The sequence below is a fragment of the Phacochoerus africanus genome, chromosome X (genome assembly GCF_016906955.1).
Source record: "Phacochoerus africanus isolate WHEZ1 chromosome X, ROS_Pafr_v1, whole genome shotgun sequence".
Taxonomy (NCBI): Eukaryota; Metazoa; Chordata; class Mammalia; order Artiodactyla; family Suidae; genus Phacochoerus; species Phacochoerus africanus.
Window position 1 is genome coordinate 92,324,751 of NC_062560.1, and position 24,546 is coordinate 92,349,296.

The window sequence follows — 24,546 nt, forward strand, 5'->3', positions numbered from 1 at the left end:
CTCAGCTGTTTCAGAGGACAGAATGAAGTTTCTGGTGGAGAATCTGGAGACAGTCTAAAGGATGGAGAAATATAAGATGGTTCAAAGTCATTTTTTAAAAATAGATTTTGCTGGAGTTCCTGTCGTGGCGCAGCGGAAACAAATCCCACTAGGAACCATGAGGCGGTGGGTTCGATCCCTGGCCTTGATCGGTGGGTTAAGGATCCGGCGTTGCCGTGAGCTGTGGGGTAGATCACAGACGTGGCTTGGATCTGTGGTGTAGGCCAGCAGCTACAGCTCCAATTAGACCCCTAGCCTGGGAATGTCCATATGCTGCAGGTGCAGCCCTAGGAAAAGACAAAGAAAAAAAAAGATTTTGCTAACTTGGAAAAGAGCCGACAAAGGACGTAATAACTACCATTTAAGCATATTAAGAGGTGTATCAGAAAGCAGGAAGACAGGGTTCAGGAGGAAGCGTCTCAGAGAGCAGAGGTTGTTTAACACTGGATATAGAACCAAAGGACATCGAGGGATTTCCTTTCTTAGAGGTGCTGGACGCTCAACTGTCTCTGAGCCTTTTGCTAAATGCGCTTCCAGGGACAACATAGGAGAGACACGCAAGGCTTCTGAAGTACAGTCCAGGTGAAAGGCAGGAGAGACCAGAGCCAAAACCTTTATCACCTTTCCACTTCCTCCCAGGGCTCACCTCACAATCCGCAAGGTGGACTCATAATCGTGTTCCCTAGCTCAGGGCAATGGAAGGCGGAAGGGGCCCAGGCTTCTTTACCCAGAGCCCATGGCCAATTCCCAGCAGAACTGGGAACCCTCTTGTACAGTTTGATTTCATATAAATTTCCCACCGAATCTTGCCTGAATCTGTCCGGAAATCGGCACCAGTCCATGTGAAAAATGCTGCAGTGACATATTTCCTGTCCTTCTAACTGTGGGCTTTGTGCATTCAGAGCAAGACTGGAGCCGCTTTGACCTGCTTCCCGGAAATACTCCTTAGGCTGGGGAACAATGATGAGAAGAAGTCAGTGGAAGCTGCTGGGGACAGCCGCATCACCTTCCCAGTGGCTCTGTGCGGGAGCGTGGCAGAGAGACTGCCTTGGAGCCAGGGAAAGGCCTGCCACTGATCTAGGGTGTTGAGTGTCCCAGGGCAGAGCAGGACACCGGGGATATAAAAATAGCAGGGTGTTCTTTCCCTTGGAATCAGGCTGTCAGACGGGGCCTTTGAGCTAGGTGTACGTGGACAAGACCATCTCAGATCATACTGTATGGCCCTGTAACCCACCTCTGCTAACACAGCGTGGGAGGGAAGGCTCCATCTCCAATGATTTGCCTACCACTCTCAAGCTTTGAGCCAGATTTGAGCACCAGCAGTATTGTTATTTAATAGTTTCTCTAAAATAAAGCAGGTTCACTTTTTAAAAACGCCTCCACCTCAGATTTTTTTTTTTCTTTTTTTACTATTTAGGGCCATACCCACAGCATATGGAGGTTCCCAGGCTAGGGGTCGAATCGGAGCAACAGCTGCCGGCCTACACCACAGCCACAGCCACGCCAGACCCGAGCTGTGTCTGTGACGTACACCACAGCTCACGGCAACACTGGATCCTTAACCCACTGAGTGGGGCCAGGGAGTGAACCCTCAACTTCATGGTTCCTAGTTGGATTCGTTTCCACTGCGCCACGATGGGAACTCCTACCTCAGAAATATTTTTGAAAGCATACAGTATGCGTGTTAGACACACTCCCCCCACCCCCAACATGTGAAATAAATAAAATAGCTATAAGAATAGAAAAACAAAGTTAGTCCACGTACCACCTAAAATCATCTTGCACACCACCAGCGTATGTTTACCACACTTGGGGGAGCAGTGCTCTCTGTATAGTGCACGCAGATGGTCCCCACCGCCAACAAGCACGGCTTTATTTCCTCCTACAACGTAAAGCCAGCAGGGCTTTAGATGGCCGAATGGCCAGGATGCCACCCTGAGCCCGCCTCCCTCACACTTTCCTCTCGGGGTGGGGGCTAGAGCCCTGGCCCTTAGGATTTTCCTCCTTTCAGGTGCCAGCCCCTGCCATTGCCGGAGTTTGCCACCGAACACAGGGCCCTTCTTCTCAGTCAAGTGTTCCTTCCCTCGAGCTATTTCCCCTGCTAAGAATTCCTCACTAGACCTCACTTAACTCAGACAGTGCCCTCGGTGGAGTGGACTTCCTCAGCCTTGGCCCTAGGGGCTGCTTCAGCTGGAGTGCCCCAAGCCCACATCAGTAGCCTGCCTGTCCAGCCCGGCCCTCACGTGGGCCCCAGCAACCTCTGGCTGGGAAGCTCTCAGAGCACGTGGTGCCCCTAGCTGGGAACACCGGCTTTCCTGGGATGCCAGCGACGCCCCCCCCCCCGCCCCCGCGCTGCCGCCGGCTGCCACCCTCTCAGCCAGCTCCCTGGGGGGTGAGGAAACAAAGAGGTCTGCAGCAAGGACAAGACAGGAGGGGCCAGAGCATTCTGCAGGGAGAAAGACTGTGCCAATAGCAGCGAAATACAAGGACTGTCTAACAATCGGGGCTGATGAGTGAGGGAGTCGGCTTGTGGGCAGATGCCTTCAAGCTGAAACAGTGGTGTCCACCCCCTGGCAATGCTTTACAGGAGAATCCTGTTTCTGCTGGAGAACTAAGGCCCTAGGGTGGTTTACCACTCTTTTTTGTTGTTGTTGTTGTTGTGTTAAACAGATAACCATCCCCTTTCCCCGCCCTCCCCAAATCTAACGTGGATGCTTTCGGGGTCTCTGGATACAGGGTCCTCAGAGGGGCACAACTGCTCTGAGGGGGGTGGGGCTGAGGCAGAGCTCCACCCACTCAACTCCCCAGGCTCCAGGAGCCCCCTAACTTCTACCACCCACTGGGGGATGCCTTTGAGTTCAGGACAGGCCAGCCTGAAAACACTCTGGTGAGGAAAAACAAGCCAGGTGAGGACTCAGACCCGGCTGACTTTTAAAAGACACATGCAGATTCTCACTGGTGACTTTGTATGTGAATCAACCTCCCCTCTTTCCTTCTATCCTCCTCTAAACTCTCCCCTGTCCCCTTTCTCCCTCAAATTCACCTCCTCCCTGGCCTCTCCTTACCTCCCCCCACCTCTCTCCTCCCTTTCTCCCTTTTTTCTCCTTTCGACAGCCCCTAAGGCACCAAGGAGGACCACAGGGGTCTATATAGTGCAGCACTACGACGTCTCCTGCAACCATAGGAACCTATGGACGATTAACTGAGTGGCAAGGAATGCTTGTTGAACGAACTGAACCAAGGAAAAGGGGGGCTAGCAGCGAGGAAGCAGAGTGTGTGGCTGAGGGTCAGGGCGCCAGGGCAGTGGGCAGGTTCTGTACAGGTAGGGGGCGGTTCCTTTTCTACATGCTCTCCCCTCTGCAGTTTCCCCAGCAGTGGAGAGGCTGATGGCGCACAATTGGCAGAGGACACTGGGGATGATCTGCTGGTGGGGATCCCCACGCTCTCATGCCTGGCCCAGCAAGGAGCTCTCTGGTTCGTGAAATGTCACCTACTGTGGCTACGGACCCCTCACCATTATACACCCAGGGAGAAACGACCGACTTCGAAGGAATCTGAATGCAGTGAAATGTACCAAACACCAACACTCACCAAGCAGGTTGGCTGCTGGTAGCTCATCTGTGGATTAGTGGGGGGAGTGCAGCTATATATAGCGGCCGTCAAATTCTCAAAGGGCCCTGCATTCAGTCATGCAGCGGTGGGTCTGGTGAAAGCGGGGGTTTACCAAGAAACCAGGTTTCTAAGACAGGGGGTCAGTCTAGTCTTTCTTCTCAGGCAGTCGTTTAGATCTGGATGTGAACATCCAAGACCTGAATATCCCCCTGATTCAAATGAGAGTTTCCGCAAAGATACACATGAAGAACTCATTCTAGGTCGAGGGATTGAGCTTTGGGGCTGAAAGGGCCACGGGGAGACATTTGGTGGAGGACTCGTTAGCACACCCCCCCAAACGCCCTGGTTCTCCTTACTAACTCATTCCCAGCTGAGCATCCTTGAGTTTGCAAAATTGCCCTTACTGTTCTGTTCAGCCTCGACCCTCTCTTGGGATCATGACACTTTATACATTTGCCACCTTCTCCTTCTCTTTTCTTGCTCATGTAAACCCTGAAGCAATCTAAGAGTCGGGGGTTCAGTGACATGTCCAAGTGCCCGGGCATCCCATCAAGATGTGAGAGGTCTAGCCTTCCAGACTATCTCAATTGGAAGGGACCGTAGCAACCATCATGTCTCTCCCTCCCCCGTTTTGTAAGTAGGGAAAGCAGCCCGCAGAAGGGCAGGGAGTTACTTACTCAAGCTCAAGCATCAGATTAGTGGCAAAGTCAGGACTCGAACCCAGATCTTCTGGATCCAAATCCGACCCACTTTCCACCACCTCAAGCTGCAGCTCCTCCAGGAACTGTGCCTCCTCCACGAGTTCAGGGTCCTTCCCGAGCTGGGGCTCCTCCAGCCTTTCCCCCTTCATCTCACTGCTGCCCAGGGAAACTTTGATTGCCTGGCTGGGGTTGGCTCCTCTCTCTCTCTCTCTCTCTCTCTCTCTCTCTACCTCCCTCTAGCTCTCTAGCGCGCGCTCTCGCTCTCTCGCTCTCTCTCTCTCTCTCTCTCTCTCTCCCTCTCTCTCTCTCTCTCTCTCTCTCTGTCTGTCTGTAGCTGCCGGGCTAGGGCGGGAGCAACTGGAAACTCTTTCCCAGGCTCAGAAGAAAAAGTGCTCAGGGAGCCTCGGGGCCAGCCTGGGCTGGCTCAGCTGTGGAGGCGGGAGGAAGTTCCCGGCCCTGAGCGCCTTCGGGGGCTCCCAGGCTCTGAGGGAAGGCTGGAGCTCCTGGGGCAAGCGTTGCCCTCCGGATCTTCTGCCGAGGCCGGGCCAGCTTCCTAAACTAACTCTCAGACTGAAGGGGAGGGCCGGATCCTCCGGGGGAGCCCAGACGGCGGCTCTGCCAGCCAGCCCCTGTGGTTGGAACTTTCAAAAAGACCAATGTTTCAGCAACTGATTTCTTTTCCAACCCGAACAGCAGGCCTTTCTGTCCCCCTTGCATGACTGTGGCTGTGGCATGCAGCCCCAGCCCGAGCAGAAGCAGGATTCCAGGGCTGGGACTCCATAACACCCAAACCACTGGTCAATTCCATTAAATAAAATCAAATAAAAAAACACCGTTTTTGGCATCAGGAGGACCCAAAGCTGGTCTCCTGGCATGGGGATGTTGTGTACCTACTGGGATGGGATGTGCACAGCCATCTAGAGAGGAGAAGTCATAAGGCCATTGGATGGGAGAATCAGGAGACACAGTTTCTCTTTTCGGCTGGTCGCTAATTGGCTGTTCGGTTTGGGGGAAGTACCCACCCACCCCGGCGCCTCAGTTTCCTCATCTGTATGGGGTGCGGGTCAGACCGAATGGCTGCGGAAACCCTACCCGTCCTGAGCCTCTGTATCTCCAGCTAAGATGCACGTGGAGGCCGAAGGTGCCAGCCACCAACCCTGGGTGGGGGGATGCTCCGGGTCTGGAAGAGGCAATCCCCAGCTTCAATGCCCTCTGAAATACTTCTTCATTTGCCAGCAAAGCCAGTAGGTTGCCCTCGTGCTTCTGTAGGTTTGGATCTGTGGTAAAAATGTCAGAGGTCCCCGCAGCTCGTCCCCCCACCCCCCAGCAGGAGGAAAACCAGAAGACGTCTCAGTCATGTATACCTGAGTGTGAACGAAGAAGGTTCAGAGAGCAAGCCTTGACAGGGACAAAGCTTGACAGGCTGGGCCGCAGGTGTTAGCTGGCGTTGGGCAGGACGGGGTGTGTGATTGACAGAGCCAAGGGAGGGAGGGTGAGGAGACTGGCGAGAGAGGAAGGCGTGGCAAGACCGCAAGTGTTTTCTTCCGGTTCTGGTTCTCCGTGGGACGTGCCCCGTGATAACGAAGGCTTCCCTTTTCTGAGTGCTTCCTGGGAGCATCCTCTCGACACCTCCCAACCACGCCCCCACCATTCTCTAGATGAGGAGACTGACACCCAGAGACGTCCCCTCGTCAAGGTCACAGAGTCTCTCCGTGGCAGTCTTCTCAGATGCTTCAGGAGCACAGCACAAAGACTGAATGGCCGTCTCTGCTCCTGCGTAGGATGCTGCAGAAGCCCGCCCCAGCTCTCCCTGTGAGGGCCGGCACCTCCCACTCCCCTGGGAGAGGAGCCCGGAAAAGCAGAGTGGGGCCCTGCCTCTCTAGGATCCGGGCTCCCCAGGACTCCACAACCTTGGGCACACCTGGCAGCTAATACTAGAATAGACTCGCAAAGCCTCCCACATTTGAATAAGAGGCTAAAGACACAGCATTTCGGAGACATGGTCATTGGCGCTCCAGGTGGGGGTGGGGGGGCACATATGAGTATCATTTTCAGCACATTGGTTCTTTACTCTTCCCTGACCTTCACCCTGTTCATCCGCAGGGGATGAGCTCTCCAAAGTCCTTCTATACTGATTTTTCAGTGGACAGGCCATTCCGGCCCTTAGAGAATCACTCTGCCTAAACCATGATTGCTTGGTCTCGGCAATGGGAAAATTTCCTTGGGGGTTTGCTCCTATCTGAGGGCCCTGGTGAGCCAGAGGAACTTCCAAATCCTTATCGTAGGGTATTAGCACTGACTGGGTTCATTTTAACTCGCGACTGATTTGGGGCAAGAATCAATGCCTCACAGAGGGGCCTAGGCAGTGTCCAAGGTTTTAACCAGGGGACTTCACTTTTTATGGATTTTCTAATTCTGGGGGAAGGCCCCTTAGCCTGTGTTCTCATGGCTCTCTGCACCTTGCCTTCATTATGATCAATTGTAATGATATGGTTATTTGTGTAATTATTATTTGATGTCTGTCTCCACCCCTAGATTGTAAATTTCCTGCCGCGGGGATCTGCCTGGCTTGTTGGCTGCCACGGTATCCTCCGTGTCTGATTTTCATTGTGTGTGTGGAAGGAGAAATTGTCCTCCTCCCCAGGATCGGGGGTGGGTGGTTGTATTCCAGTGCCCCTGGCACTGAAGTACTCCCCAGAATTGTTAAGACTGGAGGACGGGTGTTCCAGGGAAGCCAACTTGAGCAGGAGATAAGAAGGCTGAAGGATGCAGAGGGGACCTAAAACAGCTCCTTGATCTATTGACTGACCTCCAGTGTAAATTTCATACGCATTTCTATTACGAAAGCCTTTCCCTAAAAACACTTGCCTCTCTCACACAGGCACTTTCCTTTTCCTTATAAGCACCTGCTTCTGACTCCTTTGCTCTCCTCACCGGTCTGTCCCCTTCTGTCCATGGTCCTTAGAACCAGTCCTCTCACGCTTTTATCTAGTGCTTTATTGCTACTGTCACCCCCTTCCCCCTACTTGTAATAGAACATCCTTTGGTAATTTCGTCTAGTTCTCTGAATGCTTGTCGTCAGGAAGTTCTTTCTGCTATCTAATCGCAATTCTTCATGCTACAGTAGAGGCCTATTTCCTCTTGTTCTGTTCCTAGCGTGGTTTGGAAACAGCTAGTCACCATCTTTGAGTTGAGACTTTTCTTGTATTTGAAGAGCAACCTCTCTTCTTTCTCTCAACCAGCCGCTGGCCCACCCTTAACACGCCTCTCTGATCAATCATCTTAGTTCCTTTAGCCTGGCCCCACAGCTCCCTAAAGTCCCAGGCTTACCTCCTGCTGGCCAAACAGGCCTCTCTTCCCTTCTGCTTTCAGGCTGTTTTTCAGCCTGGACAAATTATCTGACATTTGCAGCCCAGAAAATTTACACCCCGGGCCCCAGAAAGGAGTGCAGCCTGAAGCTCTGTGCCCCAGTGCCTCTGTACAATGAGAAGCATTCATAACTCAGAAGGAGGCCTGCAAAGGGCAAAGAAAACCCAGACGACCCTCCCCTTTCTTTTTTTTTCTTTACAGTAAATAATTTACAAAAACAAATTTTCCTCCCCATAGGCTATAGCCACTTTATCACCAGTCCCCAGGGCCAGCCTTTACGCATTTCCATACTGTCATGGACTATTTTTAGCGAAGAGTGACATTAAGTACTAGCTGCCCCGTGGGCTTCAAATTCATCTCTTCCTCTTGTCAGAATGTTGCCAGGCCTCCCCTTCTGGACCTACTGGCCGCTCACGGCCTGGAAATATTTCCAAGAGTGTGAGCAGCTACCTAATGGTATGACTTCAGGGGCTCCTGAGACAGCCCCCTGTCTAAACCTTTCTTCTTTGGCGGGAGAAATCATCTCATCTGATGATCAGAATTTCAGCAATAGAGATTCATTCCTTTAGCTGAAGATCACTTCCGCAGGAAGCCTTGTCTTATCCTTTGTTAGATGCTCTGACAGAAGTTTATTCCTTTTCCCTCTTGGCACTTCTTTTCTAATTATACATTCATTAGTGTGACTATTTGGTTAATGTCCATCTCCCCCACTCGACTGACTATTGCGTGATGGCTGTGACCATGCCTTTTGTGAGTTTCCCATTCTATCCCGGTGCCTAGCAGTGAGCCTGGTACATGGAAGGCATACAGCAATTTTTGTGGTTGACTGAATCTGTTCCCGAACTGAAATGTGAATTCGCCAGAGCACTGGTGGGCACGGATGCCCAGGACACTAGCTGGGGGAGAAGGGCCCAGAAAGCATCATGCTTATGGACATAAGCAGCATCCTCCTTCCCCAGGTGCCCTGAGGCTGGTCCCTTTTATGACTTCTGCTCCCTCTCCTTTCCGGTCAGCTTGAGGCTTCCCTCCTTCCTCAGCCCGACCCCCAGGCCTTCATTTATAGAGCATCTGGGAAAGAAGGGTGTGACCAAGGGACACACAAGGCTAAGATGAACAAACACCCCGTGGGGCCACCAGCAACTTTTTTTCCAGAGAGATTTGGGCAAATGGTACATATATATAGTCTCAGGACAGCACCTCGACACACCCCTGGTTCTCTTACCCCTGGGATGGGGCCTGGTGGAGACTGAGGCCAGAGGTACACAGACGTGAAGCTGCACCCACCGGCTCCTCCGGTGGCAACGCTCAGCTGCACTTCAAGCTGCTCAACCCTCCTGACTCCAATGAACTTTCCGCAAGCATTGAGGAGAGGTGCCTTCCTGCTCCCGGGCCCCAAAGGCCCCCTTGCCTTCTCAAGACTAGCTAAGTCTCCGAGGGGAGGCTACTAGGGGCCAGCTTGCCCTGAGTCACAGAAGGGCCATAAGAGAAGGGGGAAGCCTCTCATTCCTGAAGCTGGCTGACTCTGGGTTCCAGCCCAGGAAGAAGAGGAAGCAGTCTCCCTGTCCCCACCCCAGGCCAGCTCCTTCTGACCCTTGAGTCCCACTGGACTGGCAAGGTTCCCCTCCCCGCTCCCAACAAGAGAGCCCCCACAGCCGCTTCCCACCAGCCAGAGCCAACCCATTCTTTGAGGCTCTGCTGGAAGCCGCCGCCATAAAGAGACTCTCCCTTCCTAGTTGGCTTTGGCACCGCCTAAGCTCCGGACTCGCAGATCCAGGGAGCAGCAAGCTTGAGGCCTCTCCGTTAAGAAGCAGAAGCCCTAACACGACCTGCTGTTGCTCAGATGGAAGTGCTTTATTCCCCGCCGGCCTTGGGGTGCAGCTGCATCACTCTTGGCTGCCCCCACCACCACCACCCCCAGCTCGGGCCCTCGACTCTGCCGCCTCTCCTGTCCTCTACGGTGCTTAGTGAGGGAGACGGTCAATAAATCCGCAGGAGGCGCTGGATAAATAGCAGGCCTGTGGTCGATAAATGATGCATTGATTAATTGGAGGGCTTGGTCACTCAGTACAAGGCCGAACGAGGTACTGCTGTCATTCATCTCCCTGCGTGCCTGGCGAGGCAGAGTATATTGCCTTAAAACTGAGCAAGGTTCTTCTTATTCCTTGTTGTTTCTGGTTGTTTTGTTTTGTTTTTACCTGCGATTGGCTATGAACCGAAAGGATTGAGGAATAGGGAGAAGTGAGAGGCTGGAGGCCCCAGAGGGGATCTCAAGAAAGGAAAATTCTGCACCTCCACCTCAGCCCCCGCCCCCCATTTTCACTGGGTTCTGGCAGAGATTCAGAGAACTTGGGGTGCCCAGCTCTCTGGAGCGCCAAAATAGAAGTCTTGAGCTTGTCTGAGGATCCGTGAGACTGAGCTTTAGATACAAATCATGTCGGCTGGTAATTCCCAGGCCGCCTTTTTGACTTTATCTCCCTGTGTCTTCCTCTTTTTCTCAGACAGGAGGGCAGTGTCTTCAACTACCCTCAGCCCGTGAGCCGTTTACCCACTGGTGACACAGTGGGAAAGGCTGGGTAAAGACAAGGAAAGAGAAGAAGAGGACCTGGGTGGGTTTAGTCACAACGTTCGAGCCAACGGGCTGTTAGATGGATGAGACTCTCCTGTGTTGTAGAGAGTCGAATGAGCTTCTTAGAGAAATATGTCGTGGAATTCGGCAAGCCCCACTTCACTGGGGGCTCAGCTGCACCAAGCCAGTAATGCAATTTTCTCAACAGGCCAGGCAGAGAGCTAGGTATCACTGTGAATGCAAGCCAGCCTGGGAACTTTGAGACTACATGGAGAATGGATTGGGAATTGGCTCTTTTAGGCCTTCCTTTATTTATTTATTTATTTATTTATTTATTTATTTATTTATTTATTTATCTTTTTAGGTCCACACTTGCGGCATATGGAGGTTCCCAGGTTAGGGGTCGATTCAGAGCTGTAGCTATGTCAGAGCCACGGCAATGCGGGATCCGAGCCATGTCTGCAACCTACACCAGAGCTCATGGCAATGCTGGATCCTTGACCCACTGAGCGAGGCCAGGGATCAAACCGGCAACCTCATGGTTCCCAGTCGGATTCGTTAACCACTGAGCCATGATGGAAACTCCTAGGCCTTCTTTTAAAAAGCTCCACCTGGAGTTTCCCTTGTGGTGCAGCAGAAACGGATGCGGCCCTAAAAAGCAAAAACAACCAACCAACCAACCAACCAACAAAAAGAGCTCCTCCAGCATCTGGCAAGCCCTTTTCTATAAGGTCTCCAGAACAGTACCTGAACCAACAAGCAGATACAAAAGTGAGAAGAACTTCTGACACCTGTTCTGGGACCCTTCCAGATGCCCCAGGCTGTCTCTTTAGCACTTTACAATCAGGTGATGGCAGGAGCCCCACCCCTATCCCTCAAAAAACACCCCCAACCACACTAAGCCCACAGCAGCACACCTGCCTGCTTACATTTGCTGCCGAGCGTGGGAGTTCTGGGGGGAATCACCTTCACAGCCTGGCACTTACCTCTGAGCAGCCTGCTGGCCTGACACTAGGGAGAGTGGCCTTGTCCTTTGGAAGTGTGGCGAGCTCTACTTAGACCCCCAGCGGGCTTCTGAATGCCTGGCCCAGGGGAAGCCTGCCACTGAGCAAGCAGAGGTTTGATGCCTCAGTAACCTGGCTCTGTTACATAAGGCACTACGCGAGATATGAGTCAGGGACCTCAGGCTGGCCCAGGCCCAGCCTAGTCTGGGAGTGAGGCTGAAAGGGAGGTGTGGGGGGGGGGGGTGTAAGCCAGGAAGGAGCCGTTGGAACTGCTTCCCTTCCTCTCACTTCTCACCCCTTTCTTCCTCAGGGATAGCTGGAGCCAATCACCAGCCTAGAAAGCTCGGAGCCGGACTCCTGGCCAGACCCCTAAGCTGTGAGCAGCTGCTCTCCATCTCCCCTGAAAAGGAGACAAGAGGAAGTAGGTTGCATACCCAGGGTTGTTTCGTGAGTAAATTCTTCCTTCGAGGAAGGATGGGGAAGGTCCCTGTGGGGCTTGGTCCACAGGCAGGGGCCTGATTTCAGGCTCGGTCTATTTGAGGAAAGTGGCTCCCAGGGGAGGAAGGCTGATAGCGTGCCTGAGGCCTCGCTGACCAGGCGTGCTTCTGGCTCTTGTTTCCCTTTGGGCCAGTGTCTGCACAATGGGAAGCTTCCCAATCAGTCTCTGTGCTGGCTGGGATCTCGCACCCCTTAAACTGGTTCCAGAAGAGCAGTCGCTCCTTTGGGGCAGGGCTTTCCAGCTAGAAGGTACCAGGGACTTGGCCTTGCCCCTCCTGCCTGGATTAGCATCCGAAAAAAGCTTGTTCTCTATTCTCACAGACCTCGTCTTATCCCCAACTCTGACTCCTTAGCTAAACTGGATTTTGGCGTGGTACACGGTGGCTTCCGTGATCCCTTTCCCTGGCCTGACTCCTCATCATTCGAGGCTGGGATCTAGCCTTCTGGCCCTCCCAGAGATCCCATTAGCCCACAGGGTTCGAAGGAGGGCCTGCTCTGCCAAAGCTGGGGCCCCATGACAAAGCCCTAACCCTTGTCCCATTATTGCAGGCGTTGGGACAGCACAACACGTCCAGGCCATTATTGCCCTCTTCATCTAAAAGGGAAATTTCTTCTTTTTTTTTGACCCCTGTGGTCAAGGAATGCTCTTCTTTGAGTGCACTGAGCACACAGAGTGCCCCACCAAGTGAGCCCAAGCCTCAGGCCCACTCAGCACGTTGGCTTTTCCAGAGGCCATTGCATGACGCCAACCAATTTGTTATGTAAACCCAGCCAGCCATGGCCGATTGTGGCTGTGTAGTTATCTTGAGAGATGCCTTACATAAGAGGAGAAAGTTCAGGTAGGAGCAGAATCGTGATGAGCAAACACAGCACCATGGCCACCACGTGCAGTCAACCCTCTTCCTCTCAGCCACTCCCAAGCGCTCTGCTGGGCTCCCTCACTCAGGGGACCCAGAGACCTTGGTGGCCTTGGCCAGACACATCCATCTCCATTTACCCAGACTTCCTGGCCTTCAGGACCTGTTATGGAAAGGATCCAACGCTCTACCTGGAATTGAGAGCTGGTCAGTTTATCTGGACATGCACATATAAGCAGGATTGTTAACCTTCTCCTCAGGCAGGGAGGGAAAGTAAGGTCGCCCTAGAAAGAGGTATTTTCTGAGGTGTGGCCTCCCATGGGTCCATTCCTGGCAAACTGGAGGAGAAAAAGGAGGAGGTGAAATACATGTTCAGTTCTCGCCACCTTTCTCGAAGAGCCTGAACCTCCCATCCAGACCTCTGGAGCTCTCAGGCTGCCCAGAGCCCTGCAGCGAGCCTTTCAAGGACTCCGGCCCCATCTCTCTGCTTCTTTTCTCCAAACTTGGTTTTTCCATGTTCCATTCCCATAGAACCCTACTCCCAGTGAGCTGTCACCCCAAAGGAAGCTCCGATAAACCAATGCACACAAAGTGGTCCATGACGAGTAAAGCCGTCGCATGTTACACTTGTAAAGAGGAAACACTGAGTGGGAAACTCAGGTAGACCCTGGCCATTCATGAAAAAGACACTCAAACTTCTGCCAGTCCCTAATTCCGGAGCATCCCGAAAGCATATCATTTCCCCCGTAAAGCTTCTATTTCTGTCATTTGGTTAAACGTCGTAGCTTTCTTTTCATTGTAATCACTCAAACAAGCAGGTGACTCAGGGAGGGGCATTTTCCCCAAAGAAACAGACGTTCGCCCATTTCATGGGCATTACTATGCTTGTATGGATTGACTATGAGTAGAGGACCACAAAACTGGGTTGAAAAGTAGGTGCCGGGCAACGCCATTCCTAGGTAGAGACCCAAAAGAATGAACTCAAAGAGATACCTGTACACCAATGTCCGTAACAGCGTTCTTTCCCAGAACCAACAGGTAGAAACAACCCCAGGGTCCATGGGCAGGTGAATGGGTTAACAAAATGCGGTATATCCATCCTGTGGAACATTATTCAGGCATAGAAAGGAATGAAGTACTGATACATGGATGGCCCTTGAAAACAAGATGCTAAGTGAATGAAGTCAGGCGTAAAAGGCCACATATTGCAAGATTCCACTCACAGGAAATAATCCAGAATAGGTGAATTCATAGAGACAGAACGTGGAATAGAGGTTACCAAAGGGCTGGGGGAAGGGGAGAATAGGAAGTTATTATTTAATAGGTACTGAGTTTCTGGTTGGGATGATTTCAAAACTCTGGAAATGGATAATGGTGATGACTGCACAACCCTGTGAAGATACCTAATGCCACTGAATTGTACCCTTAAAATGGTTAAAATGTCAAATTTTGCGTTACATACATTTTGCTGCTATACATGTATATATCTAATGTATTTTATATGCATATAGAAAATACACATATATATGTAATATATGTAATAGGTGCTGGTAGAGCAATAGGAGCACTCACCGCCTAAAGCCTCTTACCACGTGGATTCACATCTATGCCTCAGCACCAAGATAATTTCTTACATATCAAGGTTCCCATGATGTATGCAAACCATGAAGGTGAAGTTTGCAAATGCATTTGTGTTTTCAACAGAGCATGCGCCTTAAGCCAAGAGGGCCTATTCTTTGTCAGACCACCAGGCACTCAGGAGGTAGTTATTTTAAATTACCTCGGGCCAGCCAAGGACTTTGAAAGCTTGATACCAAAAGCAAAAATCACAAAGGCAAAGAATGACAGACCTAGCCACCCAGAAACCCAAAACCTCTCTACAGCAAAGAACTCCATCCTCAAAAGCAAATGGCAAATTAGTTGACAAAAGGTTGCAATCTCTAATTCAAGATTTCTCACGGTGTAGCCCACATACCCCTGTGCTATGGGCTAGGAATTTTAGATGGGACAGGGACAGAGAACTGATCTTGAGTATGAATTGAGGCACTACAGCAGGCAGGGTGGGAGAGCTTTGTCCCTCAAGTCACACCGTGTAGGTGGTTATGTCCTCAGAAATCAGGTTCAGGAATATACATTTATGAAATCATTAGTCAGAAGACTCAGAGAAGCGCAAATAATTTTAATGCAAATTTTTCTTTGAAGCCTGATTTCTTTCTTTCTTTCTTTCTTTTTTGTCTTCTTTTGCCTTTTCTAGGGCCACTTCCGTGGCATATTGAGGTTCCCAGGCTAGGGGTTGAATCGGAGCTGTAGCCACTGGCCTACACCAGAGCCACAGCAATGCAGGATCCGAGCCGTGTCTGCGACCTACACCACAGCTCACGGCAACGCCGGATCCTTAACCCACTGAGCGAGGCCAGGGATCAAACCCGCAACCTCATGGTTCCTAGTCGGATTCGTTAACCACTGAGCCACACGGGAACTCCGAAGCCTGATTTCTGAATCTATCTTTCCCCTTACTACTATATATCACATCAATAGGGAACATTAAGTGAATTAACACAGACCGAATAATTGGAAATCACTGCTATTACCATTTCCTAAGCATCTAAATGTGGGGAACCATTGTCGTCAGCTCAGAAACATAAAGGTGGACTCCCAGGGCTTTCGGAGCTGTAAGGGAATGCAGATTCAGAGGAGCTGAGATCACACCGGGCCGGTGTGCTCGGGGCCGAAAGCAGAATAGAGCTGACCACGTAGTCTGGGATAAAATCTTAGCAGTAAATTTGAAGGTACAACAACAACAAAAACAGAATGTGACAAAAGCTCCCACTCCAGCTTGCTACACCTTACTGAGCAGAGAATTAAGGCTCCTCGAATTTCAGCTTTCCAAGTTTTGTAATAGGCTCTGTTTCAATTGGAAGTGTTAACTGTTTGCCTGGCATATTCTGCCTCTGAGAGAGTGACCAACCATCCCAGGTTCTCTGGGACTGTCCCAGTTTGAATATTGAAAGTCCTATGTCCTCGAATGGGCTGCTTGGTCACCTGACCGAATAAGGACATTTTAACCATTTGGTTAGCTTCTGGGCTAATATTTACCGCTGCTCAACCATTCTTTGCTTTAGTGTCTTACTGACTCTTAGGTGGAGTCTTGGCTCTGCCCTTCACTGTAAAGCATCAGGCAAGTTCTTTAATTTTCTCCACCCTCAATTTCCTTCATTAAAAAAAATGAAGAATGGTGATAACAGTGTGCATTTTGTTGGGTTGTTGTTCCCAGGCCAGGGGTCGAATTGGAGCTGTAGCCACCGGCCTACGCCAGAGCCACAGCAACGCGGGATCCGAGCCGTGTCTGCAACCTACACCACAGCTCACGGCAACGCTGGATCGTTAACCCTCTGAGCAAGGCCAGGGATCGAACTTGCAACCTCATGGTTCCTAGTCGGATTCGTTTCCGCTGCGCCACAAGGGGAACTCCAGAGTTGTAAAATCTTTACATAGGACCATACCTACAACGAAGCCGCCATCTAGCCAAAAAACCTTTATTGAGTCCTGACTGAATAACTAGAAGTCAAGTGAAAGCCAAGTGAGTAGTATAAAACATGCCCTACCCTCAAATTGCTTACACTCCTGCGTTCCAAGGAAACCAAGAACTAAGCTGGAAGCCAAGGACAGGTCAAAGCAGACAAACCAGATAGAGATCGAGAATGTGCCCCGCCCTTCCTTGCAAGAATACAGGAGCCCTTGCAGCAGAGGAGTGGGCTGCAGGAGCAGGGGCAGGCAGAAGCACTTTTCCAGAAGAGATGGCCTTGAAGGGAGACAAATGAGAGGAACAAGACGCCCAGGCAAGAATTTGAAATATCAAATCGGTAAATGGAACCGAAGTAAAAATGATGGCATTTGCACGATCCAATCGTTAAGTGGAACAGGAGGAGACATGACGGTTGAGGGATGAAGACAGAAAATCAGGGAATCCATAAGATAAGAAGAGGAAATTTTCACTCAGAGGAAGACTGTCCAGCTCAGATTTTTTTTTTTTTGTCTTTTTGCTATTTCTTTGGGCCGCTCCCGTGGCATATGGAGGTTCCCAGGCTAGGGGTCGAATCGGAGCTGTAGCCCCTGGCCTACGCTAGAGCCACAGCAACGCGGGATCCGAGCCACGTCTGCAACCTACACCACAGCTCACGGCAACGCCGGATCGTTAACCCACTGAGCAAGGGCAGGGACCGAACCCGCAACCTCATGGTTCTTAGTCGGATTCGTTAACCACTGCGCCCCAACGGGAACTCCTCAGCTCAGATTTTGAGACACCCCACGACCAGCCAAAAAGGGTCTCCTACTTTGCTAGGGAGCACGTCCGTCTAGGCAAAACCGCAACCAAATTCAGGATCCCTGGATCTCCAAGGTCCCAGTTGTCACCGCAAATGAGACAATGCTTGGTCCTGCCGGAACCACAGGGCCCTGTCACTCCCTGGCCTCACTGAAGCCTGAGGGCCTGCTGCTTAGCTGCTTAGCTGTTTGGGACGCTGATCTCAGGAGGACAGGGTGCTCAGAGATGACTTTCCAACGATGCGCTCTGCTCCCTCCACCAGCAGCCTCAGCCCCTCACCCAGCCTGGTAGCACTTCCAGGCTTTGCCAAGAACCTAGCTTCCACAGACAGGTGTCCGTGGAGGAGCTGACAAAGGAGGTCTTGCCATTCAAGAAACCCAGACCACCGGAAAGCCTCGCAAGATGTGACACACACACGAACACTTTGATCTCGGGCCCTCAGCTTCACGCCTCAGTTGCCTAGGTCCGACCTTCCTAGGCCTCTAACCCAGGAACCAGAGCTGAGGAAGCGTCCCCTCTGTCCCCTCGTATGCGCCATTGGGCCATTTCAGAGCAGTTTCTTTCCCAGCTGAAAGAGGGCAGGTGCTCTGGGCGCCCTTCCCAGGTGTGGCGGCCACCCCTCCCCCATTGCCTAAGAGCCCCAGCGGGATTCTCAGGAGCCTGGAAGGGCTTCCCTGTCGGCAGGGCTGCATCGGGCTGTGGTCTGAATACACTTGCAGTCATCTTTTACCAGAAATGAAGATTCCCTCGAAACCTGTTCCATACTCGGCCTGGTCTCTTGGAGACAATGAGATAAACTGATGCCTAAAGTGAAATAATAGCTGAGAAAGGGCTTTGATGGCGTGGAAAATGCTGGAAAGCACTACTTGTTATGATAATGCTAACAAAGTGGGCAGTCCTGCTTGTCCCCTTCCTGGAACCTCTGGGGCTGGGGAGGTAAACCTGGAGGAAGATAGCTCCTGCCTAGCTTGATAGCTTTTAAAACGTCCTCTTGGTGTCTCACTGAAAACCCATCCAATTATTCAAATATTCTATGGGAGCTCAAAATTTCTTCTATCCTAGTCTGAGCATATCACCTGCCCATGATCTGGAATCTCAGACCCAAAAGGAAACTTTTAGAGACCAGAGAGGTCAAGCGATTTGCTCAGGCTCACACAGGGAAGCAGAGCCCTAACTTGTACTACAACCCAGGTCTCCCACAGCGGGTGTCTCTTTCTCTTACATAACCTGCGATGTTGAGAAAGAATAAAACCCACCCACACGCGGGCACGAATACACACATACACACACACACACACACACACCAGCGCCGTCTCTGTGGCTCTAAGAACATCCAACTCAAGACTAGGTTTCCCGAGGTTGCCTCCCCTGCCTCAAAATTGCCTCCGTTGTTCCCCCTGCCCTCAGGGTCTGGTAAGACCGGCCCTCACCGGAGTGTCTCAGACTGGAGGACAGCAGACACATTGGGTCTTCCCATTGTGTTTCTCCCCTCCCTTCCCTTCCTCCTCCTTCAGCCCGATTTCTAGAAAGTCTGACCCGCACTCCAACCCACGCCTGCGATGACACGGATTCATTCGCCCTCAGGTCCTAGAATGCTCTTCGGGGCTGCTTTTAGCCCTTGCTGGCTCGAAAGTGAAGGCTGGGACCCATGGAGGAGGCGAGGGTCCCACCACCTAGAGCTTCGAGAAATTCTCACAGGTCTCTAATTTTTTCTTATTCCCCACTCTGCCCCACACCACCAGCAGCTTAATTTGTCTGGACATTCTGCTTGCCCTCACCGGAGGCAGTTGGGGCCACTCAGGAAATTTAAAAACCCTTGCAGTTTCCATCCGAGTTTGCATATTTAGAAAAAGGCTTTTGAGAAGGGGGGAACTCGGGATCCCGAGGGCATCCACCGCGGAATCTGCAAAGTGGCTGTAGAAATGTGGGCACTGGGGGGAGAAAGTGCTGCCAGCTCCCCCCAAACCGTCTCGGGCTCTGTCCACCTTCTGGGCGCCAGCATCTCCCTAGGAGGGCTTCTTGCAGGCACCTTTCAAAAACAGCATCCGCCAGGCCTCCCCTCTGGGGCACAGGAATCCAGGTGGCCAGCCTCGGGGTCGGGTCGGCCACCGCAGCCCCCGTGAACCTAACCTCCCCGGGGCCCCCCCTTGGACTTCGTGGTGGCCCCTTTTGTCCGAGCGGAGGATCCAGCAGAGGCCGGTGCGAGCCGGGACCGTGTGGGCCCCCCCCCCCCGCCGCCGTGTGCCCCGCCACCCACCTGTGGAAGAAGAGCAGGATGGAGAGCATGGTCTGGTCGATGTTGCGGTTGCAGATGCCCTCGTTGATCAGGTAGCAGGGGTCCCGCAGCACGGGCTCTAGCGAATCCTGCCGCATTATGCTGTTGAGCTTGTCGGTGTTGAGGTTCTCGAAGATCAGCTTCTCCTGCAGCTGCCGAAAGTTGCTCACGGTGGGGCTGCCCGGGTTGTTGTTGTCCCCGCTGCTGTCGCGCTGGAGCCCGCTCCGGTGGGCCAGGTCCAGGCAGCAGTTGCAGCAGTCGAGGCCGACAGGTGAGCGGCAGTCGGTCTTGGGCTGGGCCATCTTCTCCGCCTCGGGGGCCGCCTGGCCCGCGCGGTCAGGGGCGGCCGGCAGGTGCGCGCCCGCCGGGCCGGCCTGAGGGGACTCCAGGGTGTCTGGGAAAGACAAGCTGTGAGGAGAAGAGTTGGCAATTAGCGCCGAAAGCCGGCCACCCTCGGCTCGGCCCCCTTCTGGCTGCGCCGGCCGCTCGGGGTGCGAATAGAAACAGCTGGACAAACAGCTCTGAGCGGATCCTTCGGGCTCACTTCCTCCTCTTCCTCCTCCTCTCCCCCCTCCTCCTCCTCCCGAGGCCGGGGCCGCCCCCCCCTGAGGTGCCACACGCGGCCCCTGCGCCGTCCCAAGTTTCCCAAGTGTGAGCGGGGCCCGGGGCGGACCTGTGGCAGCAGGAAGGGCGGGCGGCGGGGCAGAGGGAGAGCCGGGGCGCGCCCTCGCTCCCTCCCTCCCGGGCTCCCTCCCTCCCTCCCTCCCTCGCCGCCGGTTCGCTGGCTCGCCCGCTCTCGGGCTCCCCGGGGCTGCGCCGGCGGAGCGGTGGCAGGAGCCGAGCGCGACTGACTGAGCGAGCGAGCGAGCGAGCGAGCCGCGCGCCCGGGAGTCGGCGCGGGGCTTGTGACAGCATGCAAATGACCCCCGGGGGGCCGGCGGACCACGCGGGTCCGCCGCTTCCCCGGCGCGCGCCCCGGAGCCGGCGCGGTCCTGCCCCCACGCCGCCCCGCCCCCCGCCCTCCGCTCCCGCACGGCCTCTCGCACCCTCGCCCGCGCGCCCGGGAGCCCCGCTCGGCTCCCCCTCCCTTCGCGCGCCGCGCAGCTCCCCGGCTCGGGCTCTCGCGCCGCGGCGGGCGCACCCTCGGCCAGAGATTCCCCGGGAGCCGGGAGCCGCGCCACCGGGGGGTTCGAGCTCGGCGGGCGGGCCGAGGTGCCTCGTCCCGCCGCGGCCGGGGCCCTCTGCCGCAGAGACGCCGCCTTCTTCGAGAAGCGGGGTCGGGGGCGGGTGGGGTGCCGAGAGAGCGGCGGCCTCGGCCCAGAGCCTGAGGGCGTCCGGCACGCGTCGGCAGGACCCCAGACGGGCCTGAGACGAAAGTCACAGAAGCCGGCTCAACCGCTCCCCGGTTTTTGGCCCTGCCTCCTCCCTTCACTCATCTCCCCCTTTCTGCCCCCTTTGCTCGCTCTTCTCTTCCCCGAACCCCATCCGAGACATCAACGTCCCGGCTTCCGGCAGTGCCAGCCCCTTAGTAGGCTTCTGCCGCCCGCTGACCGCCCCCCCCCCCGCTCCCTCTCTTATCTCCATTTGCACCCCCCGCTCCCCCCACCTTCCTTCTTTTTGCCTTTCTCCATTCTTCCTCTCATTTATTTTCCTTGTCTCTTTCTTGACTCATTTCTGGTCTTGCCTTTCTTTCTCGCCCCCGTCTTATTATTTTTTTTTCTCCTTTTCTCTATGTCCTCGTTCACCCCCCCACCTCAGTCCTCTTTCCCCCCCTCGGTTTCTTTCTTCCCCCTTCCTTTCCCGCATGTAATTGCCCCTCTCGCTGACGCACCGCTCTTTCGCCTCAGTTTTGTCCCTCCCCACTTCACTCAGCTTCCCCCATCTTTCCAAACTTGCGCTCCCCTCTCTTTTCTGATCCCCCACCCGCCTTAGGTGATCTCTGTCCTTACCCTTTCCAGAGGTGGGGTGATTGGATGTTTTGGGGCACTGGGGGGGATGTCCTGACGCTCTTGGCTCTGAGGAGAAGGTGAGTCTGAAGCGGAGCTGAGGTGAAAGGGCAGGTTTGTGGAGAGCACGGCAGGTTGCTGCTGTGGGTCAAACCCCAGCTTTGTGAGAGCTGGGGATGTGCGGGGTTGATAAGTGGTAGGGTTCCCGCATGTCTCAGGACTTGGAGACTTGGAATACTTTGAATGCGTAGAATTCAATAATTACTGCCTCCTGAAAAAAATTCAAAATATTCATGGTGTTCAGCTTTCACTGAAAACTCAGATGGATTTCAGTTGCAGCCAATACTCCCCACCCCACCCCCCCATCAGCTCGCTTCTTTCACCCGCCCAGGGCGCTGGCAATAGAGCAGTATATACTGCCATCTTGTGGTCAAAACGTGGAACGTTTCCTGCCGGAGTCAGATCTTGCAGAGACGCCTGCGGTGCCCCCTAGTGGAATTGACCCCGCATTGGTCCCGAGAGTAGGAGGAAAGAGGAGGCAGAGCGTCCACACCAAAAGGGCTCCCTGGCCAAGCTGTGCGCCTGGACCCCAGTCAGGGCAGAGCCACCCTTTCTAGTGGAGCTCCACCTGCCTGAGTCCCTACAGATCGGGCTTTCCTAGATTTGGCACACGCTCCCTCCGTGTGCCACAAGCATCACCTCCGTGATTAGGAGCAAAGGGCAGCCAAAAATTTCTTGTTTCCAAGGCTCTGTGGCTCTTACGTGGGGCCTGGCCATTTCCCGAAAAGGACAGAGGGCCGTATACTCTCTGCTGTAGGCCCCGGAAAACTAAAAACAAGCTGTATCCCTGGCCCCTGACAGGAAACCAAGATCAGACGTGAAAGAGGCGTTGGGAGGTCACTGACCAGCCCAGCAAAGCTGAGAGTATGGTCCCTGTGTTCTCACCGACTGCAGAAGATTCTGTTGGTTCTCTTAAACGCCGGTCCCTTAGATGCGTTATTTTCCCCTTTTCTTCTTCATTGTCTTTTTTTTTTTTTTTTAATGTTCTTGGGTAAAAGCCAGAGGAGGTAGTAGAATATGAAATTTAATATGCATTGTGTAGACTTATAGCCTGCTGAATTGTTTTTTAATTACAGTGTTGATGATTTTCCCTCTTGTTTATAATTATTTTATGTTAAACATTATAACAAAATATATTAGCTCCATAAATGTTTATTTAAGTTGTGTTTTGAGAACTGCTGGGGCCTTTTGCTTCTACACTTGCCCCGAATCCTCTTATCTCTCTGCATAACCTTGGGAGGAAGCCCTGGTGGAAGGATTTCCTTCTTGGCATGTGGCACCTTTAAACTCCAGATTTTGTTCCCTCCACCTTTCCCTTGTTGGAGTCCTTGCTCACAAGCAGCATTGTTAATAATTCAGTGCAGCTCTGCATACTATCTCCAAGCTGATCAAGAGCAAATATAACTTAGAGAGGGACAATCTAGATAGTTCAGAGACGGAGTTCAGAAAGCTGTTGTGTGTTTGCATTTACAAGTCCTGCTTGTATTGACTTCTACCTCCTGAGGAAGGCAGACTGGGCAGGGCCTCCTTGGCTCCTCTCTGTGAAGCTTTGCTCCCATGTATTGTGTTGGATGGAGAGACTCCAAGTAGCACAAAGTTCTTGTATAAACCCAGGGAGTAGAGTGGGGCCCCACTTCCAGACAGAGCTGGTGGCTTTCTGGGTGGAGGAGAAAGGGGAAAAAGGGGGATATCGCTTTCTCAGAAGGAATCATTGACAGTCAGGCACTCGCCACTTGCCCTGTGCCAAGTGCAAGGGTTAGTGGAGATTCAGAGGTAAATCAGCACAAGCCCCCAAAGAACTCATGGTCTATTTGGCAACACAGATATGTAAACAGACAAAAGCAACAGAAACAGGAAGTGATGATGGAGGCCCAGGGGGGTGTTTGGGTGGGGGAGCACTGCTGGGCGAGTGTGGAGGGGCGGTCAGCTCCAGAAGGAGGGAAGAGCAATCTACTCCTCGAAGAGAGGAAAGAACAGAGGCATGGAGGTGAGAACAGTGTGTATGCTGGGGCCTAAGCGTGGATTACAAAGCAGGTCAGTGTTACTGGAGAATAAGATGTGAGAGAGGGGAGTTCCTGCCGTGGCTCAGGGGTTAACGAACCCGACTAGCATCCATGAGGTTGCGGGTTCAATCCCTGGCCTCGCTCAGTGGGCGAAGGATCCGGCGTTGCCGTGAGCTGTGGTGTAGGTCGCAGACACAGCTCAGATCCTGCATTGCTGTGGCTCTGGCGTAGGCCAGCAACTACAGCTCTGATTAGACCCCTAGCCTGGGAACCTCCATATGCCACCAGTGAGGCCCTAAAAGACAAAAAAATAAAAATAAAAATGTGAGTGAGGGAACAGTGAGAGTCAAGCCTGGAAAGGCATTTGGGACCAGGTCTCTGGGGATCTCGTGTGAAACATTAAGGAAATCCTCCCATTTCACGAGTTTGCTACACATTTAGCAATTATTAAGGAAAAGAGTAAATACTATTTGTTGAGGTCATGCTGTATGCTGGGCACTTTACACATATCATCTCACTGAATCCTCACGACAATCCTATAAAGTAGGTACTATGCGTCCACTGAAGAGATGGGCTTGAGAAAGTTAACCAAGCTCTCATGTCACAGTAGAAGTAAGTAGTAGCGTTTGGATTTGAACTCACCACTTTCCAATTTCAAAGCTTGTGCCTTTAACCATTAGGTGACTTTTTTAGTGATGGTTTTATCAAACATTTACAAAGCATACCATCTGTTTTAAGAAGATTATATACTCCAAAAAAATACAATGACTTACTACTACATATAACAAACCTATTTATTACAAATATATATATATATGAAGACCACAATCTTTTTTAATTTTTAAAATGTTCATGCAATTTTAAAAGGTTACTTTCCACTTGCAGTTATTACAGGATATTGGCTATATTCCTCCATGTTGTACAATAACATCCTTGAGCCTATCTTACACCCAAGAATTTGTACCTCCCCCTTCTCCCCTCGTTTGTTCTCTATGTCTATGAGTCTGCTTCTTTTTTGTTATATTCACTAATTTGTTGTACTTTTTAAATTCTACGAGTAAGGGATATCAGAGTATTTGTCATTCTTGGTCTGATGCATTTCACTTAGTATAATGCCCTCCCAAGTCCATCCATATTGCTGCAAATGGCAAAGTTTCACTCTTTTTTATGGCTCAGTAGTATTCCATTGTAAATACATACCATATCTTTATCCATTCATCTGTTGATGGACAGTTAGGTTGCTTCCAGATCTTGGCTGTTGTAAGCAATGCTGCTATGAACATTAGAGTGCA

At 52.4% G+C, this 24,546-nt stretch overlaps 1 protein-coding gene across 3 annotated transcripts in view; it reads right to left on the reverse strand.

Moving 5' to 3' along the window:
- Positions 1-20,148, reverse strand: part of TSC22D3 (TSC22 domain family member 3) — a 62,256-nt gene extending 42,108 nt beyond the window's left edge. The window contains exons 1-2 of one of the 3 annotated variants that reach the window (XR_007132771.1): positions 19,919-20,074; positions 19,228-19,653 (exon numbers count right to left, since the gene is read on the reverse strand). Coding sequence is in view for 2 of the 3 variants with exons in the window: in XM_047764034.1 (XP_047619990.1) it covers positions 19,228-19,547 (320 nt within the window). In the remaining variant the exon portion in view is untranslated. Of the gene's footprint in view, positions 1-19,227; positions 19,654-19,918 lie in introns of all 3 variants that reach the window. The other 2 variants (XM_047764034.1, XM_047764035.1) reach the window with 2 other exon arrangements.
- Positions 20,149-24,546: the final 4,398 nt, after the last annotated feature.